Source organism: Mycteria americana, chromosome 5 (assembly GCF_035582795.1).
Source record: "Mycteria americana isolate JAX WOST 10 ecotype Jacksonville Zoo and Gardens chromosome 5, USCA_MyAme_1.0, whole genome shotgun sequence".
Taxonomy (NCBI): Eukaryota; Metazoa; Chordata; class Aves; order Ciconiiformes; family Ciconiidae; genus Mycteria; species Mycteria americana.
This window is the reverse complement of record NC_134369.1, coordinates 32,852,920-32,876,373: the sequence shown is the minus strand read 5'-3', so window position 1 is coordinate 32,876,373 and position 23,454 is coordinate 32,852,920. Positions and strand designations below refer to the sequence as shown.

Sequence of the window (23,454 nt, the reverse complement as noted above, 5' to 3'; positions counted from 1 at the left end):
ATGACTATATATGGACAAAGGAAGCCCAAAGTTCAACTAGTGGACAACGTGAGGAAGACTATGGAAGACCACCGGGAGGGTGAAAAGACCCTAACCCTAATTTTACTGCGCATGCTTGGACTATGTAAATGAATTCCGGGAACTCATCACCATAAAACTAATCTGATGAATGTGTATGATTTTTCTGTATATGAACTGATGTATTGCGCTAACCTGGCGGAGCACTTGTGGCAGAGCAATCCCCAGTGCTGCCCAGCGCTGCAATAAAGAATACCTGCTTAATAGTCATCCCGACTATTGAGTTCTGATTTCGGCTTTTCACGGCAACACATCTGTTACTGATACTTGACTGGAGAATTTCATTCTGCTTAGTTCCTTTATCATCCTCAAGTATAGTCCCATGTCAAATGGCAGTCTTCAAAGAAGAGATGGACACATTTCATAGTTTGAAGTTAAGTGATGTTGACTATGCAGGGATGAAAACTAGAGTGTTAAAAAAAAAAATCAAAATACTCCTCTCTTCCAAACTACACCCATTTTTGTTAGCATTAGGATTTAAGTGGAATAAAAATAGAAGGGAAACTTCCTAGTTGCATAGTAGCAACTAGTTCTGCCAAGTTTTTCAAGGACAGGAAACTAAACAAAAACATTTCTAAGAGAAAAGAGTTTTAAAACACATTCAGTTATAAAAGTATGTATTTTTTGTGCACAATATATAGTTTAACAATCAAAAGCAGAAACTGTAAACCTTCATTCTTAATAGCATTCAGAAATACAAAGATGTACAAGTGCTGATTCCATCCCATAGATATGGAAATTAAGCATCTATTCTATAGACAACAGTAAGACAATCCAAGCAGCAGACTGTGTTGTTCACTAACATAAAGGCACCAACTCCCTCACGGATTTGGCTCTTGCTGCATCAGAAAATAGTATTGATATTCCACTAATACTTAAGCTTAGAGTCTCAGAAATTATTTCCTTGTGTGGAATTCATTGCAATATTATGGTTCTGATATACCAATCACAGCATTTTCTCAGCCAACGTACTAATTTGTTTTTAGAGCTCAGGGAAGTCAAGAACATGGACTTGTAATGGCAAGGGAAAAAACATTCCCATGTTTGGAATGTCCAGATGCTACAGAGCAGGTCTGCACTGTTGTAAGCAGAATAATGTAACCACTTTAGTCTTCTGTTTCAGGAGACAATCGTAATTAAATAATGTATGCTTTGCTTTCACAACCAGCAGCAAATATTCCTTCAGTTAACCTGAAGTTTGTAAGAAGGAAAAAAAGCATACAAACCCCCTATGCCTTCCCATGCAAGTGGTTGTTAGAAATTTACTATGCAATGTTCTTGAAAGTACTACTATGCTACTTGTGGTATTAAGCACATAATTTTCATTACTAATGGGGTAGATAATGAGCTTTTAAAATTCATTAGCTTTCCAACAATTACTGGAAGCCAGACAGAAGTCAACACACAGTACTGAAGTATCCAGTCCCTTAAAAATTACTTTATCTTACTCACATAAGACAGTCTACCACTGGCCTACTTATTACACACAGCAGCTCCATCCTTTGGTCATTTTTTTTGGAGGGGTGTTTTGTTTGTGGTTTTTAGGTTGGTGGGTTTGTTTTTTTTTTTTTTTTTTTTTTGGGGGGGGGGGGGGAGGTGGTGGTGGTGGGGTTTTTTTTTTCTTCTTTAAATATCAGGTTGTCCTGGGGGTGAACTGAGAATATACCAGTAATACTGATTGTATTTCTACTGAAAAGAAAAAACAAAACACTTAACACTGTTTGTCTTATATTTCAGCAGATTAGTGTCATCTCTCTAGCCCTGGGATTTATTATTAATGGCTACAGGATACTTGTAGACTGTCCTTCCAAAACACCACCCCATAATGCTATTAGTTTTAATTATTCCTCCAATCGATTTGGTTTGAAGACTTTTGCCATCCAACATTTGAGTATCACAGGTTAGTCCAAAGCATCATTTCCACCTTTAAAAACAGGCATAATATATTGCTGGGTGGAGTTAAAATTACACAGGTCACTTGCAATTTACTTGCCAAAAAATTTCAAGAAAATCCTGGGAATAAGTCTGATTATATTACAGTAAAACTAAAATGTTTTTCCTCTTCATAGGAAGAGAGCTTTACCTCACCTGGTCAGAAACTCCTCTATTCTGCAACAGAACAGGAACACTGTAGTTGCAAGCAACTTGGACATGTAGTATTTCCAATTGCCAGTACCAAAGTCTGCAATAAACCAGTCAGGAATCTATTTAGAACTAGCGTACAGTTCTTAAATAGGTACTGCTTCCTCCAGACTTGTGACAAAGAAGTTTCATAATAAGCTTCTCTGTTTTCAGTAGGTTTAAGAAGCTCCCCCAAATTCACTGCTGAGAACAAACTCTGCACCAGATCTCAGTCATTATTTTGCACTGGAAAACGGCATAAACTGAACTCCAGTGAAAACTGGCTAAAATAGAACCTGATATGGGATGCAAGAAAGTTGCATGATTTTCTACTCAGTTTCTTCCAGTTAAGATGCATCATTCAAACACTAAAAAGTTAACTTTTAGATGAGGGGCATAAAATTTTCCATCAAATAAATACTTTAGGGAGATAGTTTTATTATCTTCTACTCACGTGTGCATGGGGTTTAGACTGGGTACATATACACACACACACACCAAATTATCAGAACAATGCAGCATAATTTCCTAGTCATGGCCTCCAAACCAATGTCAATTTACAATACAGAAATGGAAACCTGTATACCCCTCCAGTTACCTTAACATTAAAGTTCATGTGTTTAGGAAGTGTTTTAAAGCCCTCAACCCACAAGTAGTAAGCAGTGGGTCTCTTCAATTCTGTAATCCACAAACTACAATCCAAACCAATCATGTGGTTTGGATTGTAAAACTATGGTTAGCCTGCTAGAGATAGAAGTCAGACAATATTCACCAAGTCCCTATTTTAGTGAAGACACTCAACTTATGAGGTATTTCAAACAGTGCAAAGTGCCCTCTCCAACTTTCCGCAACTGTGAATTCAGGTTACCCTGCTTGTTCAACTTCAATAAAGGACTGTATTTTGGGTGCAGGAAAAGAGACTGGGAGGGGGAATAAAACATGCAAGAAGATTCTCAAAGCTGTAACACATAGCCCTGAGCAGTTTAAAGAAAGTGAAGGGAGATGAGTAGGAGGAAGTTATGTTGGCTGCTTTCTTGGAGTCAAGGCCACATTTACATGAAGCAATAAAAAAAAAAAAGAAAATTAATCCCTATAGAAAGGGTACTGCTTCATTTTTTCCAGCCCCTCTTATTTCAGAATAGAAGAAGTTTCACAGATCCATGAATACGGTGGCTTGCAGCTGGAGAGAGAGTGTCATTGAACAAAGACAGCAGGCTTTAATTGTCAATTAGTTTCTTGGCTCTGATGTTGGCTTGTTCAATGCGTTCCCTGTTTGTATCGGCCTGAAAGAGAAATTCATAGGTCATTTGCAGACTTCATGCAAAACAATTTAAAAATTCAAACTGATACAAACTTCTGAATTGCAGGGTGTTATCATTGTGATAGACATAAAAGTTGCTCCCCTTCTAAGCTAGATTTTTTTTTTTAGCCAGCATAGGCTGTCAATTTTAGCAGAAACAAAATCAGGAGAAATACTTTTCAGTCTTTAGCTGACCCTCAAAACATACAGCAGCTTGCTTCAGCAAGTCAGGAAGAATATTAACAGAACAAGGGGATAAAAATTCCCTCTCTCCAAGCCTTTAGACATCTTGGGGACCTCTACAGAACAACTTTGTTGCTATGGACTAGAAGTAACAATCAAAACTGGAAGTGACCTATGGGCATAAAGTCAGAATTATTTTGCTTAGTGCAAATCCCTGGGTTTCATCTACACAGCCTCCAGTGTCCTAGTGTCGTAATAGTAGGGTATTTGTAAGAACAGCACTATTTTATAATTGTTTTACTATTATAAAGCATCAAGTCAGCTATAGCATCTAGGCTGAACAAGTGTCAAAATACAGTTTTACTGAAAGGTATAAGGAGCTTCGAAATAATTCCGATTATCTAGCCTGCAGTAGAGAATGAGCAGGAGGGGTAATAAGCACAAAACTAGCCCCTGACCTCAACATGAGGAGTGGAACTCCTGAGAAGCTCTACCTGTGCCAAGTATTAGCCATTTCACACCTTCATACTGCAACAGGCTGGGAAGAAGACATTGCCAGTTCAAGCCCTTCCCTCCTGTTTTCCTTCCTGCCCTTCAGGTCAAGGGTTGGGGAGGGGCAGGAATCAACTACAGAAAATTGAGACTCTAACCTGTTAACACTTTGGGAACACATTGATCTAGCTACCAGATCCTCTTCTAAGAAAAAGCCAGTAACATAAGCTTTTATTAGGGGTTTATTCAGACTAGGAGTCCTGCATAACACTGCAGGCTACCAACAAAAGTCACCCAGTCAAGCCTATATATTTCCTAGGTTAGTTGGAATTTTGAATTTTTTAAAAAATAAAAATAAAAGCATCAACTCTATTCTGAAGTTAAACCTAATACTGCTCTTTGTTTCTTTATATGGTACTGTCCTTTGGACATTTACCTTCAACATTTTGATTCAGTTTCCACACTGTTCACTAGATTTAAAAACCGTTACCAGCAGGAAAGGATCAACTTAAATATCCTCAGACAGGTTGCCAGTCTCAAAGCAATAAAAGTGCAATTCCTGGCTGTTTTGTAAAGAAATTCTAACTTGTTTACATCATATTTCAGTAGTTAGTAAGACTTGATCAGCAAGATTTATTCAGACCACTAAAATGAAAGAGCATCAGGCCAAAACAGGTGCTTGAAACTACCAGAAACACTACTGCTAAAAACAGTAATTCCCACTTGCAGTTAATTTGACCACACAATTTTCAGTCCACTTTATAAGCTGTAAGAATTTCACACCTCATTTTAAACTACAATTAACTTTTCTACTGTTCTTTAAAATGTTTGAGTTCTTTTACTTGATAATCACCTCAGATCTGCAGTTTCAGGGAACAGTGAAAGATAATTAAGGCATCCTCCATAAGATCACACTGACATAGGTACAGCCAGCATTTATGTCAGACTAGCTCTGTATATTTGAGAAAGTTCCATTCCTCTTGCTTTTAATCCTACTGGGCATTTCAGTGATATTTTTAACTTCCCATTTTGTCTTAATTTTATAATTTTACAGCAATTGGTGTCCACTTCTGCTTTTTAAAAATCTTTAATAGACAGTATTCATTAAAGCTTTTATTTCCTTTCTTAATCAAGATGCCTGTAAAAGAACTTCTATTCATTTCAGAATATGAGGATTTCTAAAATACGACTAACTTCCTCATAAGTTGCCCTCTGAAAGGCCCCCCCCCCCCCCCCCCAACATATTTATATGATTAATCTGTTTCGGGAAGTTAATCTTTAAAGCAATAAAATTAAAAAAAAAGAAAAAGATGCTACTGGCTATGACTAACTTTATGTGCAGATGAGGGCAGACCATGTCCCTGTGCGCCTACAAAACCTATTATTCCAATATTAACCTGTCCACGAGAATTAGGGCAATGAATTACCTGTGTTTTATTTTACATTCAATGATTATAGTAACTTCTTAGGAATTCCAGAAGAATCTTGCTATTGTTAAAAATACCTATTCCCTACTACATACAAGATTCCCTGTGAGCAACAATCCCCCAGTTATACTTCCAGTAAATGCTCTTTTGATCCAATCAAGTTTAGTTGTTTTCAGAGTAAGCAGTGACCTGTGCTGTATTTTTAGGTTTCCTGACACTCTGAAGCTTTTGAGTTTTCAGCTACATACCCAAACATCAAGATATATCTCTTGTTCAAATCACTGCAACCTAGAGGATGGTATAATCTTAATGCATATTTACTGCAAATACAGGTAGATAGGACAGTGAGCCCATTCCTTATAACTTCTCAGTAACAACCTCTAAGCTGAAGGCAGTGAACACCTTTGACTTACCTTTACATTTATCCGGTCTATTTGTTTATTCTGGGCATCAATCTCATTGCCCATATCCAAAGCCATGTTTTTCAAATTTCCAAGAATGTTTCCCACTTGAGCAAGATTTTCATCCATTTCATCTTCTCTGGCATCATTTGTTACCCTGTTCAAATAATTAAGACAACATTTCCAAGAATCAAGAACTTGCTTTTCCCTACCCTAAATTTACTTTAATAGAAATTGTTTGTTGCACAGTTATCTGACAGGCAAAGTATTCAAGCCAAGGTATGTTTTTGCCCTTTTAAAACCCCAAGTATTCCAAGCAAGCAGCCCACCAAAAAAGGGTGCTAAGCTAGCTACTATTACAAAAATAGCCTTAGAATTTAAAATAACAGCTACCAGAGAAAGTTTAAGACATGAGTTTGTCTGAAATATATGTTATGACAATAAAAGTCCTTGATATTTTTAACAGTCCCCTCAATAACTGAGCACTAAGCTTTATAGTCCTCACATCCAGAAACAGAAAGATAACACCACCACTATGAAAAAAAAAAATGAAAGTGTAAGATGAGCACTACAATACTGAAAGTGTAGGTGTCTGCCATCTTCTCTCCAAGCAGTAACAATTCCTCCAAGCAGTAGTAAACTTACTATTTAGCAATTTCACCTAAAATGCATCTGAAAGAAGCTGACACCTGGTAACTTAGGATTTCTGCATTTGAGATTGAGAAATATGAAGCAAACCTTGTAATATATCCGCCACTTCGTCCTCCAGAAGTCTGAGGCTGCTGCTGATTTATACTTCTTGGTTGCATGGATATCACATGATCTGCTGAGTTCTCTGTTCCGTCTCCCCAGGTTGCTCTGTATGCCTTGCTAGCCTCAAAGTTCTTTGTCCTACTCCATAAAAATAAGAAATCTGAACTGCTACATCAGAAATATGACTTCCTGACTGAAGTTCTGTATTAATCTAGGATTTTTTGGAAACATTTGTCTTGTGCCTGAAAGATTAGATTTTGTATAGACAAAGCTTTGTCTATAAAATAGAATTTCTTATATTGGGATAGTACAAACATAACTGAGTTACTCTAGGGACAGTGATTAATTTGGTCTTAAGCTTTAACACAAGCACAGTAATTTTCTTAAAAATAATATCCTTTACCAGAAGAGGGGAAGCTTATAACAGTAACAGGAAAGCTTACACTGTCATAAGATAAAGTTGCATTTACAACAGGAGTTAGTCTAGAGCCAGGACTAGTTACTTTTCAGGGAAGAAGTGGTAATGAAGAAAAAAACTCCCTCAAATACAAATAACTACACTATGCAAGAAAACCATTAATCTGTACTGTTTTTTGTCAAACATTTTCTGTTGCCAAGTCTTTCTTTTTAAAGTTAATGTTTCTATATCTATATTTCTATATCTATAGTACCTTTCAGTAGCCCAGATGTTTCATATTTGAAGAGGTGTGAAATTAATTGTAATGAAGAAATATTCACCTCATTCTTCTGGCATTTATGTAATTGAAATGGGAAATTGTATTTCATAGGTCAGATCCTATGAAAAGTAATCTAGTATGAATACATCAAGGGGAAGAAATGGAATAATTTCTCAGCTCATAATGGAACTGTTGCATCCAGCAGAACCCTAAAGAAACCTAAACTAGTCAAATCTAGCTCCTTGTGCATACACAGGCTTAAAGATCTCTTGAGGTTTACTGCAACTAGATTGAGCACTATATTTCAATCTCACTCATACTAAAGCTTCAACAGCAGGAGAGCTTTGTATGCTTGGCTTCTGGATTAGCAAAGTTTTAGGTGCCAGAGGTAACCATGAGGAACTTATTGAACAAAAACAAGTGGCCCGAAAATTACTTGCACATCTGAAGTAGACAGCTAGAAACATAATTGTTGCTCAAACTAAGCACAGTTAAGAACAAAAGGTTCTCACCCCCTGATTTTTTTAAGAGCTGTTTTTCAAATTACTATACATTCACTTTTCTCATGTTTCATTTCCGTAAGAGTAAGGCAATTTATACAACCCATCAAACCACCAAGGGCTCAAGCAGTTGTTCAACATTTCCACAGCTAATACACTCTATAGTAATTGGCATTTTCTATTCACATCAGTATTACAACACACAGTCACAAGGAAACCTGCATGCAGACATCATGCATGTACAAGCGCAAATCCAATAGAAGCATCACTTCAGACAGCTGGTTAAATGTACATCTGCGCTAGTAAGACTGACCTTGTCCTAAAATCCGCTTTCACCAGTTAAGTGAATACAGCTTCTTATCCTAGTCTTCATTTTTAGAAAGCAAGCATCAGTGTTAGGAGAGAATGGAGAAGAAAGAATAGTAAAGACCAGCAAACAGGTAAATTGTTATTAGTACATAGATTATATTAGAGTACTGCCAGTATTTTGTGTTTTCACAAAGCTTTTATAAATAATCTAAGCCTAGGAGAAATGAGAAAAGCAATATTTAATTCAGCAAGTGTTCTGATTTAGCTTTATGAAATAATGAAAAGCTTTGGAAATAACTGGTTGACAAATAACTCTGACATTGACAGAAAAATTGATGTACCAGTAGATATATGAAAGGCATTCACAGTTTCTTCTTCATTGCCCTCTACTTATCTAGTAGATTTTTCTGCACTTTACGCCCATTTTGGCACACAGCTCATTATTTCTTTTATTGTTATCTGTGTATTTGGAGTGCCACAAGAGTTCACAAATTCTGAGCTTGCTCAGTGTCAGTAAGTTGCTTAGCTTCAGTGAAATAAGACTGTTAACTACAGAAAACGAAGACTGAGTGTGTCAAAATGCCCAAATTCCATCAGCTTGATAAAACTAATATAAAGCAGTAGGCACACCTATCCAGAAGTCAGGACAGAACTATCTGCCTTTTCAAGGTACTAAAGCTCTAAGACTTTCAGCCTTAGAAGCCACATTCATATCTATCCTAAGTGATCCTCAAAGTATTATTCTGTTGTATAAGCAGACTCAGATACTCCAAGGAATTTTTACCTGTATTTCTGCTACCTCTCAATTGAATAAGGTTTTTTTGCTCAAGAGCTAAAAATGAACAAACACACACACTATTCACTTCAGTGGTCACACTCTTATTTTTCCTTCACTTGGAAGAACTATGATCACATTCAATTCACACAAACAAATTTGATACTTTGCTGCTTAAAGATAAAGCTAGCATACCTCCAAAAAATAAATATTGTTTTCCTTATAATACTGATTTCTGATCATTGTTTAGGCTGTTTAGGTGTTTAGAAGTACAAATCAAGTGTCATACAAAAGATTAGATTACTCTGACTTGGATAGATTAGATTACTCTGACTTGGATATGGTAGCCGTAACACTGATGTTATAAAGGTACTGCAAAGCAGGTCTGCAAGAATTTGTGTAGTCAGCAGTGAAAGATTAAAGCTTTAACACCAATACCTGTTCTCCTACACTCTTCCTCCCTAAAGCATGAATGTTTTTTTAAATACCTAGAGAACCAATATTACTTTCCTTCTCCAAAACAGAAGTCTCCTTGCTTTTAAGTTAGTACAAAAGTACTTTTGTGAAAAAATTAGTTTTGGAGTCAAATTTCTAACAGACAGGCACTTACATATAGCTATTTGCAGTCCAATTTGGTCTCATCTGTATGGACATTGATAGTATTCTACCAAATACAAGCTTTAAGGAGATTAGGGCACAATTATGCAGGATGTTATACAGTGAAAGGGGCAGAATATATGGTTAGATGCAAGTAAGCTTTAGCTACTCAAAATTTTAAAAGGGTGCACCTCTATAAACCAAAACAGTCAACTTTCCTAGAGATTCAGCATTTTTTAATTAGCTCTTATTAGAGACCATCTCCCAGCAAAGTAGCTATTAGGAATATTCTAGAACTTCAGACCCAAGTACCAATTTAACTGACCTGTTACAAGGACAGACACAGAGCCCACAACATTTGTTGAGCTCTGTCAGTGTCTTCTCAGCTTCTCTCATATCCTTATTTATCTGGTCCATGCCTTCTTCTATGCGATTTAGTTGTTCTGGAAGAGAAACAAGTAACCTGAATAAACACGGATTGGGGGAAGGTAGGGGTGGGATATCAACATTTCCTTCAAGCAGGAATTTACAAGTTTCAGTTCTATCTTTATACCAAGACTAATGCCTTTTTTCTTTCCTGCCTTCTGGGATTTTTTTAATTTTTTTTTTTATTTTTAAGAAAAATATTAAGTGATAAGTTTTGTTTACTACGCTAAAAATATTTTCGCTATCCTTAGAGCAGCACTTCTGTTGCTGCTTTTAGAATAAATGCAGACAGTTACATTCATGCTACAGTGGAAAGGGCTTCTGTAGCAGAGGTTGTATTACAGTGTAACTAACATGGTCTCTCAACTACTTTAAAACCTCTTTTAAATACTACAAACACATGGGAATAACCAATTAGCAAATCTCATTTTCACATAAGTGGTCTTTAATAAGCCTTTAGTTTCAGCAACAACTCTTGAATGATAATCCTTTTTCTTACCATCATAAATTTTTAGTGTTAGAGAGGAAGAAGGAAGAACTCACCTCCCTGTTCATCCAGCATGGTGATAGTTTTGATGCCGACATCCTGGGACTGCAGAAGGAAGTTTATTTGCAGATATAAAAACAGATTTCAGTACAGCAGTGCAAAATCAGAAGGTCTCTATAGGAAATTTGATAAGCCAACCAAGTTCATAATAAAACACTATGCTAGGAATAACTTCTGTAGTAAAGCTATGCTAAGTTTCAAATCAGATCCTGTGTTAGGCTGATAATACTCTCACCTGTTACACTATCTCAATTAGTGGGGCTTTTGTGAGCTTTTTTTTTATATTATAACACGATAAAATTTATTGTAATACTCAGATTGAACTATGACAACGGCAAGCTAAAAAAAGTAAATCTAGCTGTGACTTGTTTTGAAAAGTGGCATTTAGTTCATTTTTTATTCCTACACTCTTCAATAGGGCTGACAAGGCCTTTAGTCCTGGAAGCCAGAACAAAAGAAAGCAAAACAAAGCCTGCAAAGCCATTCTTGAGAATTCAGCAGAAGAGATCAGGAAGAGAATAGCCCATCACTAGTTTTAGAACCAAGCAAAAGAAATCAGCAGTGAGGAATATAGCACAGTACAGCTCTTTCCTGGCTCAAAGTCTTGAATCTAGCATGCAAGTTGCACCCATGCTTTACTGTAAACTGGCAGCATAGAACTGCCTATGGTAGGAGTTATTTTAGCTTCTATAAATCACCAAACTATGATACCAAGAGAAGTTATGTTGGCTCATTACATGTTCTTAACATTTGTGTTTGAGAGGTATTCATTAGGCTATGCTGATTCAAATGCCTCACTGATAACACTAGCATCTTCAGTTCCACAGCAGCCTGCTACTGTCTGGACAGTGAGTACAGGCTCTAAAGTAGTAGTGACCAAACACTTTAGGGTCCTTATTCATTGGATTATTTTTTAGTGTTCTCACAGTGACAATAAATTGTCTCAAGTCTTCAGCACTAAAAGTCTAAGCATTGGCTTTGAGAGGCATTACTGCTTAGTCTCTAGATTCCCATTTGTCTATGGCATATCCAAGTACTAGCAAAATTGTCTTGCTGAACCAGTTAAGCTTTGTTAAGTCTACCAGAGCTGACTATCAGCCATCTTATCTTACTCCCTACCAACAGGATGCTCTATATTTTCTGAAATTACAGTATCAAAAGTAAACTTTCAGCCATTTTTACAGTGGGGCATGCAAGCTGTAACAATGTAGAAGAACAGATTCCTCATATAATGTCACCTAGATAGACCCGAAATAGAGATTTATTTGTTTCAAGTCATGTACAAGGGTGTTAAGTTTCATCATAGTTAACTATCTTTAAAACTGATGAACAGATTGTAAGAAGGTATATGTAGAACTACTTTTGTTTAGAACCAAAAGTAGCCCTACCCTCTACTACCCCGCCTAACTGAGCCCCACCCTCCTCCTCAAAGCAAGACATTTTCACACTGTTCACAGGCAAAGTGAGCTAAAAGACAAACGGAAGATGTTACGAGAAGCAAGTGATGCAGCAGCCAAAGCCATAACTGACCACCACAGAAGACTTTTTATAATTGACTGGTAGCATTTGGAGATTAGGCCATTTTGCTTAAGAGAAAAACAGGTAAAAAGGATATTGATCCTTCTGTGATCTGACTTCACATAATGTGAAAAACGTTAGGTTTAAGTCATTCCAACTCTACTACTAAATTAAAGCAGCAACTTCTAATAATGAAGTGTGTGTCTCAAAAAAAGTTTGAGAAAGACACAAAAGTGATTAAGATCACTTCGTGATAGTTAACATGCTGCTTCTTATAGTTAAATTTATAAATCCCCAGGGAATTCAAAAGCTTTTCCTTACCTCAAGGGCCAAGCCAAGAATCCTCCTTGTGCTCTCCAAAGACTAGAAAGACAATTTTAAAATGAGTGTGTTAACAGGATATATTAGTGTCTGAAAGCCTTCTTTACCAGTTCATTGCAGTAAGGCAACTAGTATGCAAAGGTTCATCAGCCTGTCTATATGTAATACACACTACAACACAGTCATAGTGGCAGCATACTAGAGTTTTTTTCAGTAGCTAGTAAACCCTTGGTTTTTAGTACTTGCCAGTATTTTGTTTATCCCATTGGAAAGTCATTATAAAAGAAAATATATTCAAATGAATTTTAGTTAAATAAAAAAAGTCATGAAGTATCAACATGATTAAGAATAGTGTAGGTACCCAGCCTGCATTGTCTCAGCAATCAGGACTGGGTGATCAGTACTCAGTCAAGTACGTGGCTTTACAGTTCAGAAGTTTAAATTCATTCTTACTTTTAGGAGTAGTATTCGCTCCAGTATTTATCAAGTAAAGTGAGGGTTTGAAACATTTAGCTATACCCTTGCAGAATCACTACCCTAGACTGTCTTTATTTTTAAAAGATATTGTAATCTTGGCAGATAAGTACTGTAATCCCAGATGGCTTCCTATATTTACCTCATCAGTAACCTGGTTGGCCCTCAGCTGAATTTCTTCAGGCGATAGTTCAGCCATGATGAGAAACTATTATTTGTAAGTAATCACGTTAAAGAGAGTCTTCCCCCTGTAATAAGAGATACCAGTTAAGCATCAGAATTATCCTTTTATCAGTATTTTGAGCTGAAACTATAAGACAGTTCAAAGAATGAAAGCCTACACATTTCATTCTACTTAGTACAACACCTGGTTAGGACTAGAAGGCACTAAAAGAATTATTCAGCTGATATGACATAACTGAGGAACTAAGAGAAATGCAGGAACAATCAGTATGTGAAATAGTTTCCTTTCCAAGACTTGGCTTCCTAAACATTTTTGGAAAACTGTATCTATTGTTAGTTTAAGGTAAAAAAAAAAATCAGGAAACGAAGTCTTAAAATAAAAAGCTTCTCCATTTTGGAAAAGCACATTGGTTTACGCAGTAATCCAGAAAGGAATTCATTAAGGTATTTAAGTTACTAGCATAAGCTTGAAGTGTTCTTCCCCTTACCTTTGAGGGATTTCAACAGACAGTCAGGAGGGGAAACACTTTCACAGACCAAGCACCACCTAAAATTATTCCAGTAACACTCTAGAAATAGTTGTTCTTAGGATATGGTGAATCCCTCAAATGCAAGAGGATCTGCAAAAGTTTTAAATGGTATGTCTGCAACTCTAGCAAAGATTTTCAAATCCACCTTTCTCAAGGATCAAGATTTTCATAACTGAAGTCCCAACACACCATGATTTAACTTTGCTATAAACAGGAAATATATTTTTGCCTGAAGAGACAAAACGAAAAAGCAAGCCCATCAACAAGTGTATTCTTATCAGAGCCAGGTTTTTTTAGAGCTAAGAATCTGCATTTTTGATGGAGGAACATAACAAAGCCAGAACTCCTAGCAATGGAAAAACAGAGCTCCCAGGCTATACAAGAATTTAATGAGATAGCACATAAGCTGAACAATAAGAGGATTTTTTTAAAATGCATTTTCCCCTTAACTTTAGATTAATTCTTGCTCTTTCACATGCGTAACTTCCAGTTAAGTTCACGTTATCCATTCAGATCACTCCAAATGTCCTGCTTGACTAACACAACTATGTTCCATTTTTCCCTACAAGATCAATATTTTAGAAGACATACCATTAGGAACTGCTCCTAGAAGGGCAAATTCATGCAGATTCACCCAGCTGTTAGCTAGAGAATGGATACTGTTCACAGCTCTTTGCAGGAAGTGTGCATATCCCTGAGGGTGAACTGAAATCAAGACACCTAATCTGTTACAGCTGAAGTACTTAAGGATTTAGAGAATACTTCAGCAGGTCTGGTCTTTAGCACCTAACATACCTCCCAAGCCTAAGACTACGGCTCTAGGAGGTTTTTCTAAGTAGCTGTCAACACAAGTTAGTTTTTGCCATCATTTTAAAATCATACATTCTCACGCAAAGCCTCTAATAGCTCAGTTTGCAGTAGTCCAATTTGACTATACAATCAGTGACTTATCTTTTCAGTCACAGACTTAAGCTCCTTTCATAAGGTTTATTTAGGGCAGCTCAGTCCCAACCTCGAATTTGGGAATGCCCTTCCAGCTGGTTTGCAACAGCTAAGGACCAGTAAAGCAGGGACAGGGAAGAAAGGACCTATTTTCACTGTATTAGATTAAGCACAGGAAAATGACATCAAGCTGGTTCTTTGGGTGAAGATTTCACATTTACTTAATATTCAGAAACAGGGTGAAATTTCAATTCTATAGTTGCACTGAACAAGGAATATCTGGATTACTGTAATTGTTGCAGGCTTGGCCAGCCTTTCCCTCCTTTGTGTGCCACACGGTCAGGTATTTCTGCAGCCTGGAGCCATAAAACATGTCTCATCTTGGACAGCAAAAGGGATATCATATCCCCACCCTGTGAATACAACAGCTTCCCAAGAACCCCATTGTAATTGCAGAACAGGGCCGGAAATGCAGCTGTATTCCCAGAGCAACCTGGAGATTTCTTTTTCAGCAGCCCTGGTGTCCTGCTTCCCTTTGCAGCTGTGGGTTCATGATACCCAGGGTTCACATTCCAGCATAACCACAACTGCTGGTCATATGATGTAAGCCTAGCTCAGAAGCTGTATTTGAGTTGCCCAAGAGCCATACTGCAGCCAACACTACGCAATACAATAACAGTTTCTTTGCTTTTGAGGTAAGAGCATGACAATAATATTCTCAAACATGCAAAAGAAGGATTTGTTTATAAATTAAGTCTTTAATGGGTAATAATACTGATGAACAGATGTTTGCAAATACATTATACTACTACCTTCATGTCAAGAAAGCACCAAAAATCTGAAGAAAGAGTGTATACTTTATCAGGCCAGATACTGAGTTTTGTGTTTTATTCAATACTGCCAGAATGTTGTCCTGTGCTACTAGAACCAAAGGTTCATGGAGAAGCCATTGAAAAACAAACCACCAGCGAGACTGAAAAAGAAGGAAGGAGACAGTCAGCACTTCCAATTCCCAAGCTAGTAATTCTTGGTGGTACAGTTTGGAAGGTAACGTATTACTGGAAGTTGACAGTCATGAATTAACTTCAGGACTGAAGCTCACGTACACTATACTAAATTCACCCTGGTCTTGACAACCACGGTTTATTAATAAGTCCTATGAAAGATAATGCCATGTTGAAATCTGATAGTAATTACATGAAGAGACATAGCAATTACATGAAGAGCTACTCCATGTACTATTAGCTATCAAACTATTCCCTCCCAACTTTGTTCTATTTATGTTAGCTCACTAAGGAACTAGCAATGCATTATTTGACACAAATAAGTTAGTAGTAACATACTAAACCAGAAAGTGTCTGAAGCTGCAACTGACACCAGACAATGGCTTGAAAACACAAGCACTTGCCACTGAATCTGCCAGTTCTAACAGCTGCCAGACAAGCTTTGCGTTCCCCTAGCTTGCTCACAGCTTCCTGAACAACTCCGCTGCCAGACAGCAAGTTCTATGGAAACCCACAGCATTCCTCCCACTTTCCCCCTAAATCGATGGTATTTGGTCCTGAAACTGTTTATGAATTGACCCAACACTGAAGAAATCCAGCTGCAAAATGTGAAGGAAAAAACCCTTCTACATAGCAGACACCATAATACAGAGCAAAATAGTTACTTCCAGGATTCCTCAAAGCTGAGGTATGCACGTGCTTACCTTCTGATGCTTATATTTGGACACCTGTAGTGTTTTGCCTCTTGCGAGATAAAAACATGATCTAAAGTGATAGTTCATATGCTCAATTTACAATTGCTAGGATAACTGATCTGTGTGGGAGGAAGCTAAATAAAACCACTCAGAATACTCGGTTAAGAGACAAATGTTCTGACAATCTTTTATCATGGATAATAGGTTAAAGCTACTTGCTGGTCTTTTCTGATCACTTCTTGAGGTCTTACGCCACTGAAGACAGGTGACAGAACCTTTCTTTCTCTAGACTTCCCAGCAAGCTTACCCACCTTCGCTTTTCAGCCATTGCCATTAGACCTACGTAAAACAAGATAGCATTTCCTTAAGACAGGCTTAAGAACGTATGCTCTTTGAATTGGTTTGATTATATCTGTTTAAAGCTGAATACCGCAAACTGATGCATTAGACTCCAAAAAGCCATAGTTTTATTCCTGTTACTTTGTACAACTGAGTTGGCCAGCATTGCTTTTGTAAACACATACATACAACCTGCACAGTAGCTCTGCAGAGAAAGTTAGTGCCATGAGGTAGAATAGAAAGAGACATTCCCTAGGCAGTAACAAAAAGACTTCTCACCGCACAGCAGTTTATAACATCCAAAAAAGCACACAGGAGTAATTGAGAAGCCACCAAACACTTCCAAAATAGCCCGTTTCCAAAGACTGAGATACATGCTTGATAGCTGCATGTCTAATTGGAATAGCTGGAACATAGCAGGTGCCTTTACTGCAAGATATCTCTAAAGAAGAAATCAGAACACCCAAGATGAGGCCACTTGTCCTGAAACAATAGCTCGGCTATTCCAACAGAACACAGTATACATACATAAAGAAAGGATACTCATTCCCCCATCTTTCTGCCTAGGAATCATAAAGCACCCATTGAGGTGTCCAGCTCTTAAGTTAATGGTATGTCACAAAATTATTTTATAACCAGGACATCCTCAATAAAGACAAAATATTCAGGGAGAAAATGTTTGATATGGCTAAGGTATTCCTGGCATGTATTTTTAATATAATGTAAGACTTGCTAAGGCAAGCATTTATTTTAATATCAATGCTCAATACCTATTTTATTTGCTTTCCCTCTCCTACCATTTTCAAAATCCTAGCCACAAAGTAACCAAAGAAAAAAAGAAGAGTGCCTACAAAGAGACTTTGTAATTACATTACAACAACATTCTGCTATTTTAGTTTATTTTCTCTCTGGAGTGGTAAGTTTTAAACAAGAAACTAATGTGCCTAATACAAAGTAGAACTCCTTTAAATAAGGATGTAATGTCGGCTGTATTTACTTTTTGTTATCAAAAAGTATTCCGAAGTATTTACTCAGTTACCAGACTGCAAGGATTAAAGTTCAACACATTTCAGTGCAACTTCCTCTCTACCCCTCGCATAGGAAAACCTGGCACCTACAGACCAAGCAGAACTAAGCTTGCTACAAAAATACATTTTCTTGAATTAATGGGCCTCATGAAACTTTTCTACCAGGAAACTTAGAAGACTACAACACATTCATCATCTTAACTATCACTGTCTTATAAAAAGGAAGATTCATCAAGAAGCAAGAGCAGCAAGGAAATCAACGCAGAGCCTGCAAATCATAGTAATGACTCTTCTGCCGTGATTTATTTTGGAGACTGTGGGAGCAGAAAGTTCTTTGAAATTCCAATTCTGACCACAAGTTTTAGATAACATCTTATCTCTTCACAAGACTACTCATACTGTGCTAAACCACCCTGTAAGCTAGATGGTTTAGTCTTAAGTTACTTCTATCCCTTGGACAAGAGGAACAATGAGGTAAGGGAAATAAATTTATGTCTGCACAGACTTTTTTCCACTTACTATGCATTTAGTCATGGCTCCAAAAACCCTGAAAAACCTTCCATTCACTCTCCTATGTGAAGTTGTTAGGTTGGAGAAGGCTGAGGTAAAGACATGGCAAAGGTGATTTTACAGAACTGTTTAAAACCTCAAGGCATTTCCTGCAAAAGAATTAGGGACATGACAGGCATTTTGGGGGTGATTTTAGCATGGTGCCAGACCCATTCAAAGCATCACTGGCTTAGAGATCTTCATTTGGTTAATCAACACACCCATATAGCAGCTGAAGCATTTTCGTAGTTTCTTTGTCTAACTTTAAAAAACTGGGAGGTGACACAGATTCATGTAAGCTATGGCTATGTCCATATCAGCAGTAGGGTGATCCTGTGAGAGTACAGTCCAAATTTTCATTTGGGGAAAGTGCTACTCACATTACCACATTTCAGGTGGATCAGTCACAGGTATTTAATCAGAGTTCTGCCCCAACCCCAACTACTGAATTGAGAGCTAGCACCTGCCAAGCCATAAATTTCATAAGGCTGAGTGCAATAGGAGCAAATTCAGTGTAATACCCACAATGACCTACTGTCTGCATGTATAAGTCTCCAAGTTTAAATTATCTGCTTGTGATCAGAAAGCTAAGACAGTATAACTTTATCCAACAGCAGCTCTCTGGCTAGGATTCCCTGACAACAGGCACATTAAAAACTTTGGGAAAAAAGGAAACCATTTGAATTGACATAGCCTCAAGATCAAATTACCATTTTATGCAGCCAGCAACACCATAGTCATCTTTGCCACCCGTCTTCAAAGAGCGCACAGTAAAAAAATTAACATGAAATCTTTCTTTGTTGTCTCTGTCATCGCTCCTCTGCACCACTAAGGGTCTTTCGTACAAGTGTTTCCTTTTTCATTCGGAATTACTTGTAAACTGGATGCCAGCTATTTATGCCAACACTCAGTTTCCAATGTAAACAAGTTTCAAAAGCCATTACAACAGTGAGGTTGCATAGTCTTCTCAAGGGTTTTTCAATCCCAATAATCTTCTGAGGCCTATTAATGAAAGCTATAGTAGGCAATTTACATGCTGTTTGAATATGCTTTTCTTCAGCACTAGCTGAGAATCTATTCTAAGGCTTATTGGCTCTAGAAAAAAAAAAAAAGAAAATTTACTTCCTTGTTTTATGACAGTCATGGCATATTCAGGCTGTGCTATCCAAAGCACTCAAAACCCCATAAGAATTTTTTGTCTTACTGATGTTTGTGAATTTCAACCAACTGCAGGGCACCACAAGGCCTAATAAAGTGCTTGCTCAACTGCAATTACACAGTCTGCATCTGGAAAGGACTGTAGGCAGGAAGAGGCTATCAAAAATGACAAGTTTTCTTAAACCAGACAGGTCTACTTGCACCAGACCAATAGATTGTTCTGATTGCTTGCACTTTCACAAACCCACCTTGAAAGATCATAAGATTTTTGTCCTGCATCTCTGGCTGACATGCAGCAGATTTGCACCTCTGACTGAATGCCTTTCAGAAATTTGTCATACATCCATCACATTTGCTAGATAGCATAAATTAATTCCTTACTCACCATCTAGGGGTCCTCTATTTGGACCTAGCCCCTTCTCTATCAAGTTATGCTTCTAATCAATATCACAAACTTTTCTTCCTCACTGATAACCCTAAACTAGAAATTAAGCACAAATGTTTCCTTTTTTTCCTGTTAGTGATATTTTGGTAACATCAATAACACACAGCAGGCTGTGCCTTGTTGCCTGGTTCCATAAATGGAAAGTAAGAGATCCACAATTTTCTTATGAGTAGAAAGTGAAGTGAGAGAAGAAGAAACAAGCATAATACTTTTGACCATGGAAGACAACAGCTGTGAGAACTGAAAGTTGGTATAAGATTATCTCATTAATGCCAAAACCATAAGGTTTTTTAAGTTTGCCTTCTAGAATAATTTCTTTCTCTCTCTCAAAAGAGCCATTTCCAAGCTGTGGATGAAAACCACATAACTTCTACAAAGTATTCTAGCCAGGCTCCATGCTTACTTCCTCATGTTGTTTTCCTCTTCAAAATCCAGTGAAGGTTTTTGGCAGTCAGGAACTAAATGCAGCAGAGTTGAGTGGAAAACTTTTATATATGTATGTCCAAGTTACTAATTTTTATGAAGTCGTGATATGAAAGAACCCTACCCTTTCTATTTCTAAATATTTGACTTCCTCTTCATTTCAGATACGTCAGAAAGTAATCCTTGTACTTTATCCTTTTAACATAATCCCCTAGTAATACCACCAAATTATTAAACCTTAAAATCCTACAATTCCCAGTTCACTAGTTCTTTCCTTGGATGTTTCGTATACATACCAGGGAAGAAATTTTAAATAGCTACTAATCAATACATCTAAAAGAATGATTAGGAAATGCAGCCTATGCCTCCTTTTGGGTAATCTTACCACAAAGGTAGGAACTAGATGACACACAACAACCCTGCTGTTGCAGCAACTGACTGAAAGCCAGTACCTCATGAGCTACACTTTTAGCCATCAGCAAATTGGTACAGCCTCAGGTGATCATGGATGCTCTCTCAGTTCCTTCTCTTGTGAAATGAGCTGTTGCCTTCCCCAAAAGATGGAAAAATTCATGAAACAATATTCTTAGAAAAATGTGAATTTCTGTGCATTCTTGCAAAGATTAAAAATTAGACAGTTTACAAACTAGATGGCTTTGGACTGAGGGTTTTTGTTGTTCTTTTAAACTCTTCATATCACTAACGTAGGAGTTGTTTTTTTAAAATGCTTCCTTAACACAAACCGTTGTCCTACTTGTTAGCTGAAATTCAGCCTAGCTAATGCAGGGTGGTACAAAGCATCAGCACTAGAATGTACTCCTCCATGTGATTATGCCTACAAGATAAATGAATAAAGCATCTGTGACCCTGGGGGAAGAGGCCAGGACCCAAGAACAAGACACTACTCTGCATGCTTCCTGCTTTCTGTTATCAGCTTCCTGAACACACTGCAAAGAGGCGATAGCGCAAAGAATAGGCACTAGTAACGCCACCTCCTCTGTGCAATGTGTTCAGTTCTATACTCGTCTCAACAATTCATTTTTGTCCCTGGAAAAGCCGCGTGATACCTCCTCCAAATTAGTTACTGGCTAACACAAATTAACAATCAACCCTAGATCCACATACAGACAGTAACAGATTCCATTTCTTCTAGTGACACAAACTGTGCTATAAGATAAGCTACTTAAAAAACTGCAGAGCTACACGTATAGATCGGTTACTAGGCTGTCAGTAAGCAATTAATTGCTCAAGTCAATGAATCAAGCAACTGACACCACAGGAGGTTTTTCCTTTGTCCCTAAACACCTCCCTACATAGCTGTTCTCTCTGCAGCACAGAATCAGGTTTGTTTATGAAGAAGGCAACACCCAGTTGCTTAGTTCTGAACAGTGAGCATCTACTGCCCTTTTTAAGTGGCGTGAAAAAGAGGAAGGTAAATAGCTAGAGAAGTTGCATAAAGAAATTTCCGAAGTTATTCTAGCTCATTTGCTTAGGTTGTCAAATCATGTGTGTTGATTTGATAACCTTCGTTGAGTGAAACAGAAATTAAAATGAAAAAGGAAAAAAAGAAGTGAAAAATAAAGCTGACTCTTCATTAGCTTCCCCAAAGTATCAAGGGCATCAAGATGTACAATTAAGAGAATCACAAAAGCACAGGTTACTTTTGATGCTTATTGTTTACTACGTACTACAACTGCATCTTGCCGATTAGTCTAAGGGCAGCGGGACATAACGCAAGTTTAGGAAGGCGTAGCAAAAGGAAGGTTTTCTCCTATATCCTACTAACAGCTCAATTCAAGGGCTCCTACCAAGCAAGTCAAAAAAATACCTGGGAACGGCACTGACGCCCCCCGCGGGGGGGTGGGGGGGCCGGGCGAGGCCTCCCAGCACACGAGGGGACGGGCGCAGCCCGCGGCTGAGGCGGGGGCTCGCAGGGCCCTCCCGGACCCGCACCAGGCCGCGTCCCGGCCACCCCGTTACCCCGCGCTGACTCGCGGGCCCGGGCGGCACCCGCTAGGCCAGCGCGGCCGGGACGGCCCCGTCCCGCGGAGGCCCCCACCGCCCCAGCGGTGCCGAGCCGAGCCGAGCCCGCCCCGCACGGGGCGCTACGCGGCAGGGAGGCGGCCACAGACCGGATCCCCCAGCCAGGTGCCCCGCCCAGGGCGCGGAGAGCCGGCAAGCCCAGGCCGCCGTACACCTACCGGCACCACCGCCGCTGCCTCACGCCCCACAGCCGCCGTCGCCGCCCGCAAGCCAAGCCAAGCCGAGCCGAGCCGCGCTGAGCCGCCCCTTTAAGAGCCCATGTCCCGCCCGTCCCCGGTGCCGAGCGCCGACCCGCGAGCGCGTCACTACCCACCCCCCGGAAGCGGGAACCAGCACCGCCCATCGGACGCGGCGCCGCGCGCCACACCCAACATGGCGGGAAAAAGCAGACGTCCTCGGCACCCCCACCCAAGCAGGGAGGCGGGAAAGCCGGGCTGGACGTCGGCCGCCGCGTGCAGCCTGTGTACACCCAACATGGCGCCACGCCAGACCTTGCGCCCATGCGTCGGCGCCCCGCGCTCTTTGTCGGCGGTGGGCTGTGCGTGTGCTTGTTGTGCGGCCAGGGCTTGGTAACTGTAACTACGTTAACAAGTAGCGTAGCACAGAAACAGCCCTATTTATATCAGTGGGGGGTTTTCTTCGGGTAAGTTACTCTCTATTGTAGGAGGCAGCGTGTCAGCTCCTCTTCTGTTACCAGAGGAGGGGGCGAGGGCAGAAAGGGAAAGCTGCCGTTCGGAATCACGGACCTCGTCCTCTGCAGCTCGACCCGGGTGGCTTTTCCTGAGACGTATTCCTTCCCGGGTGTGGATAACTTCATCCGTGTTCGGGCGGCTGTTGGGATCCTGTGCCCGCTAACTCTCACAGCATCGAGGCCCGCAGCAGCTTATGCGGCTCTCTGAGCCCGTACGAGGTCCCTCTTCCAGTGAAACTGCTTGTGATCTCGCAACCGGGCCTTGGTTTCTCCCTTCTCTCTTGGGGTGCTCAGAGCCCCCTTGGGCTTCTTAAAAAGTCCTGGTGGACTAAGGCTTAACTGCGCACCGCACCGCCCAGGCACAAGCACGCGCGCTTGTCCTTCTGCCTCTCACGTCGCTCCTGGGACGGATTTTCCAGGCGTAGTTGGGCTGGCCCAGCACGACGTCAGTGGCTTCTCTCTGCTGAGGTACCTGCGGTCTTCAGTGCCTGCTTTTTAGAGCGGTAGCTTACGGCACTGTGTGTG

General features: G+C 39.3%; 1 protein-coding gene across 2 annotated transcripts; it reads right to left on the bottom strand.

Annotated features, from left to right (window-relative positions):
* Window positions 1–1,662: 1,662 nt before the first annotated feature.
* SNAP23 (synaptosome associated protein 23) lies at window positions 1,663–22,539 on the bottom strand. Of its 2 annotated transcripts, none has more exons than XM_075502806.1 (8): window positions 22,449–22,539; window positions 13,042–13,165; window positions 12,426–12,467; window positions 10,583–10,631; window positions 9,939–10,056; window positions 6,741–6,893; window positions 6,015–6,159; window positions 1,663–3,482 (listed from the first exon to the last, which is right to left on the bottom strand). In XM_075502806.1, the coding sequence occupies exons 2-8, from the start codon at window positions 13,096–13,098 to the stop codon at window positions 3,417–3,419; spliced, it is 630 nt and encodes a 209-aa protein (XP_075358921.1). In that variant the 5' UTR covers window positions 13,099–13,165; window positions 22,449–22,539; the 3' UTR covers window positions 1,663–3,416. The 2 variants fall into 2 exon arrangements, with proteins under 2 accessions (XP_075358921.1, XP_075358920.1); XM_075502805.1 differs by lacking the exon at window positions 22,449–22,539 and adding an exon at window positions 13,571–13,716 and having other exon boundaries at window positions 13,042–13,147.
* Between the last annotated feature and the right edge of the window lie 915 nt (window positions 22,540–23,454).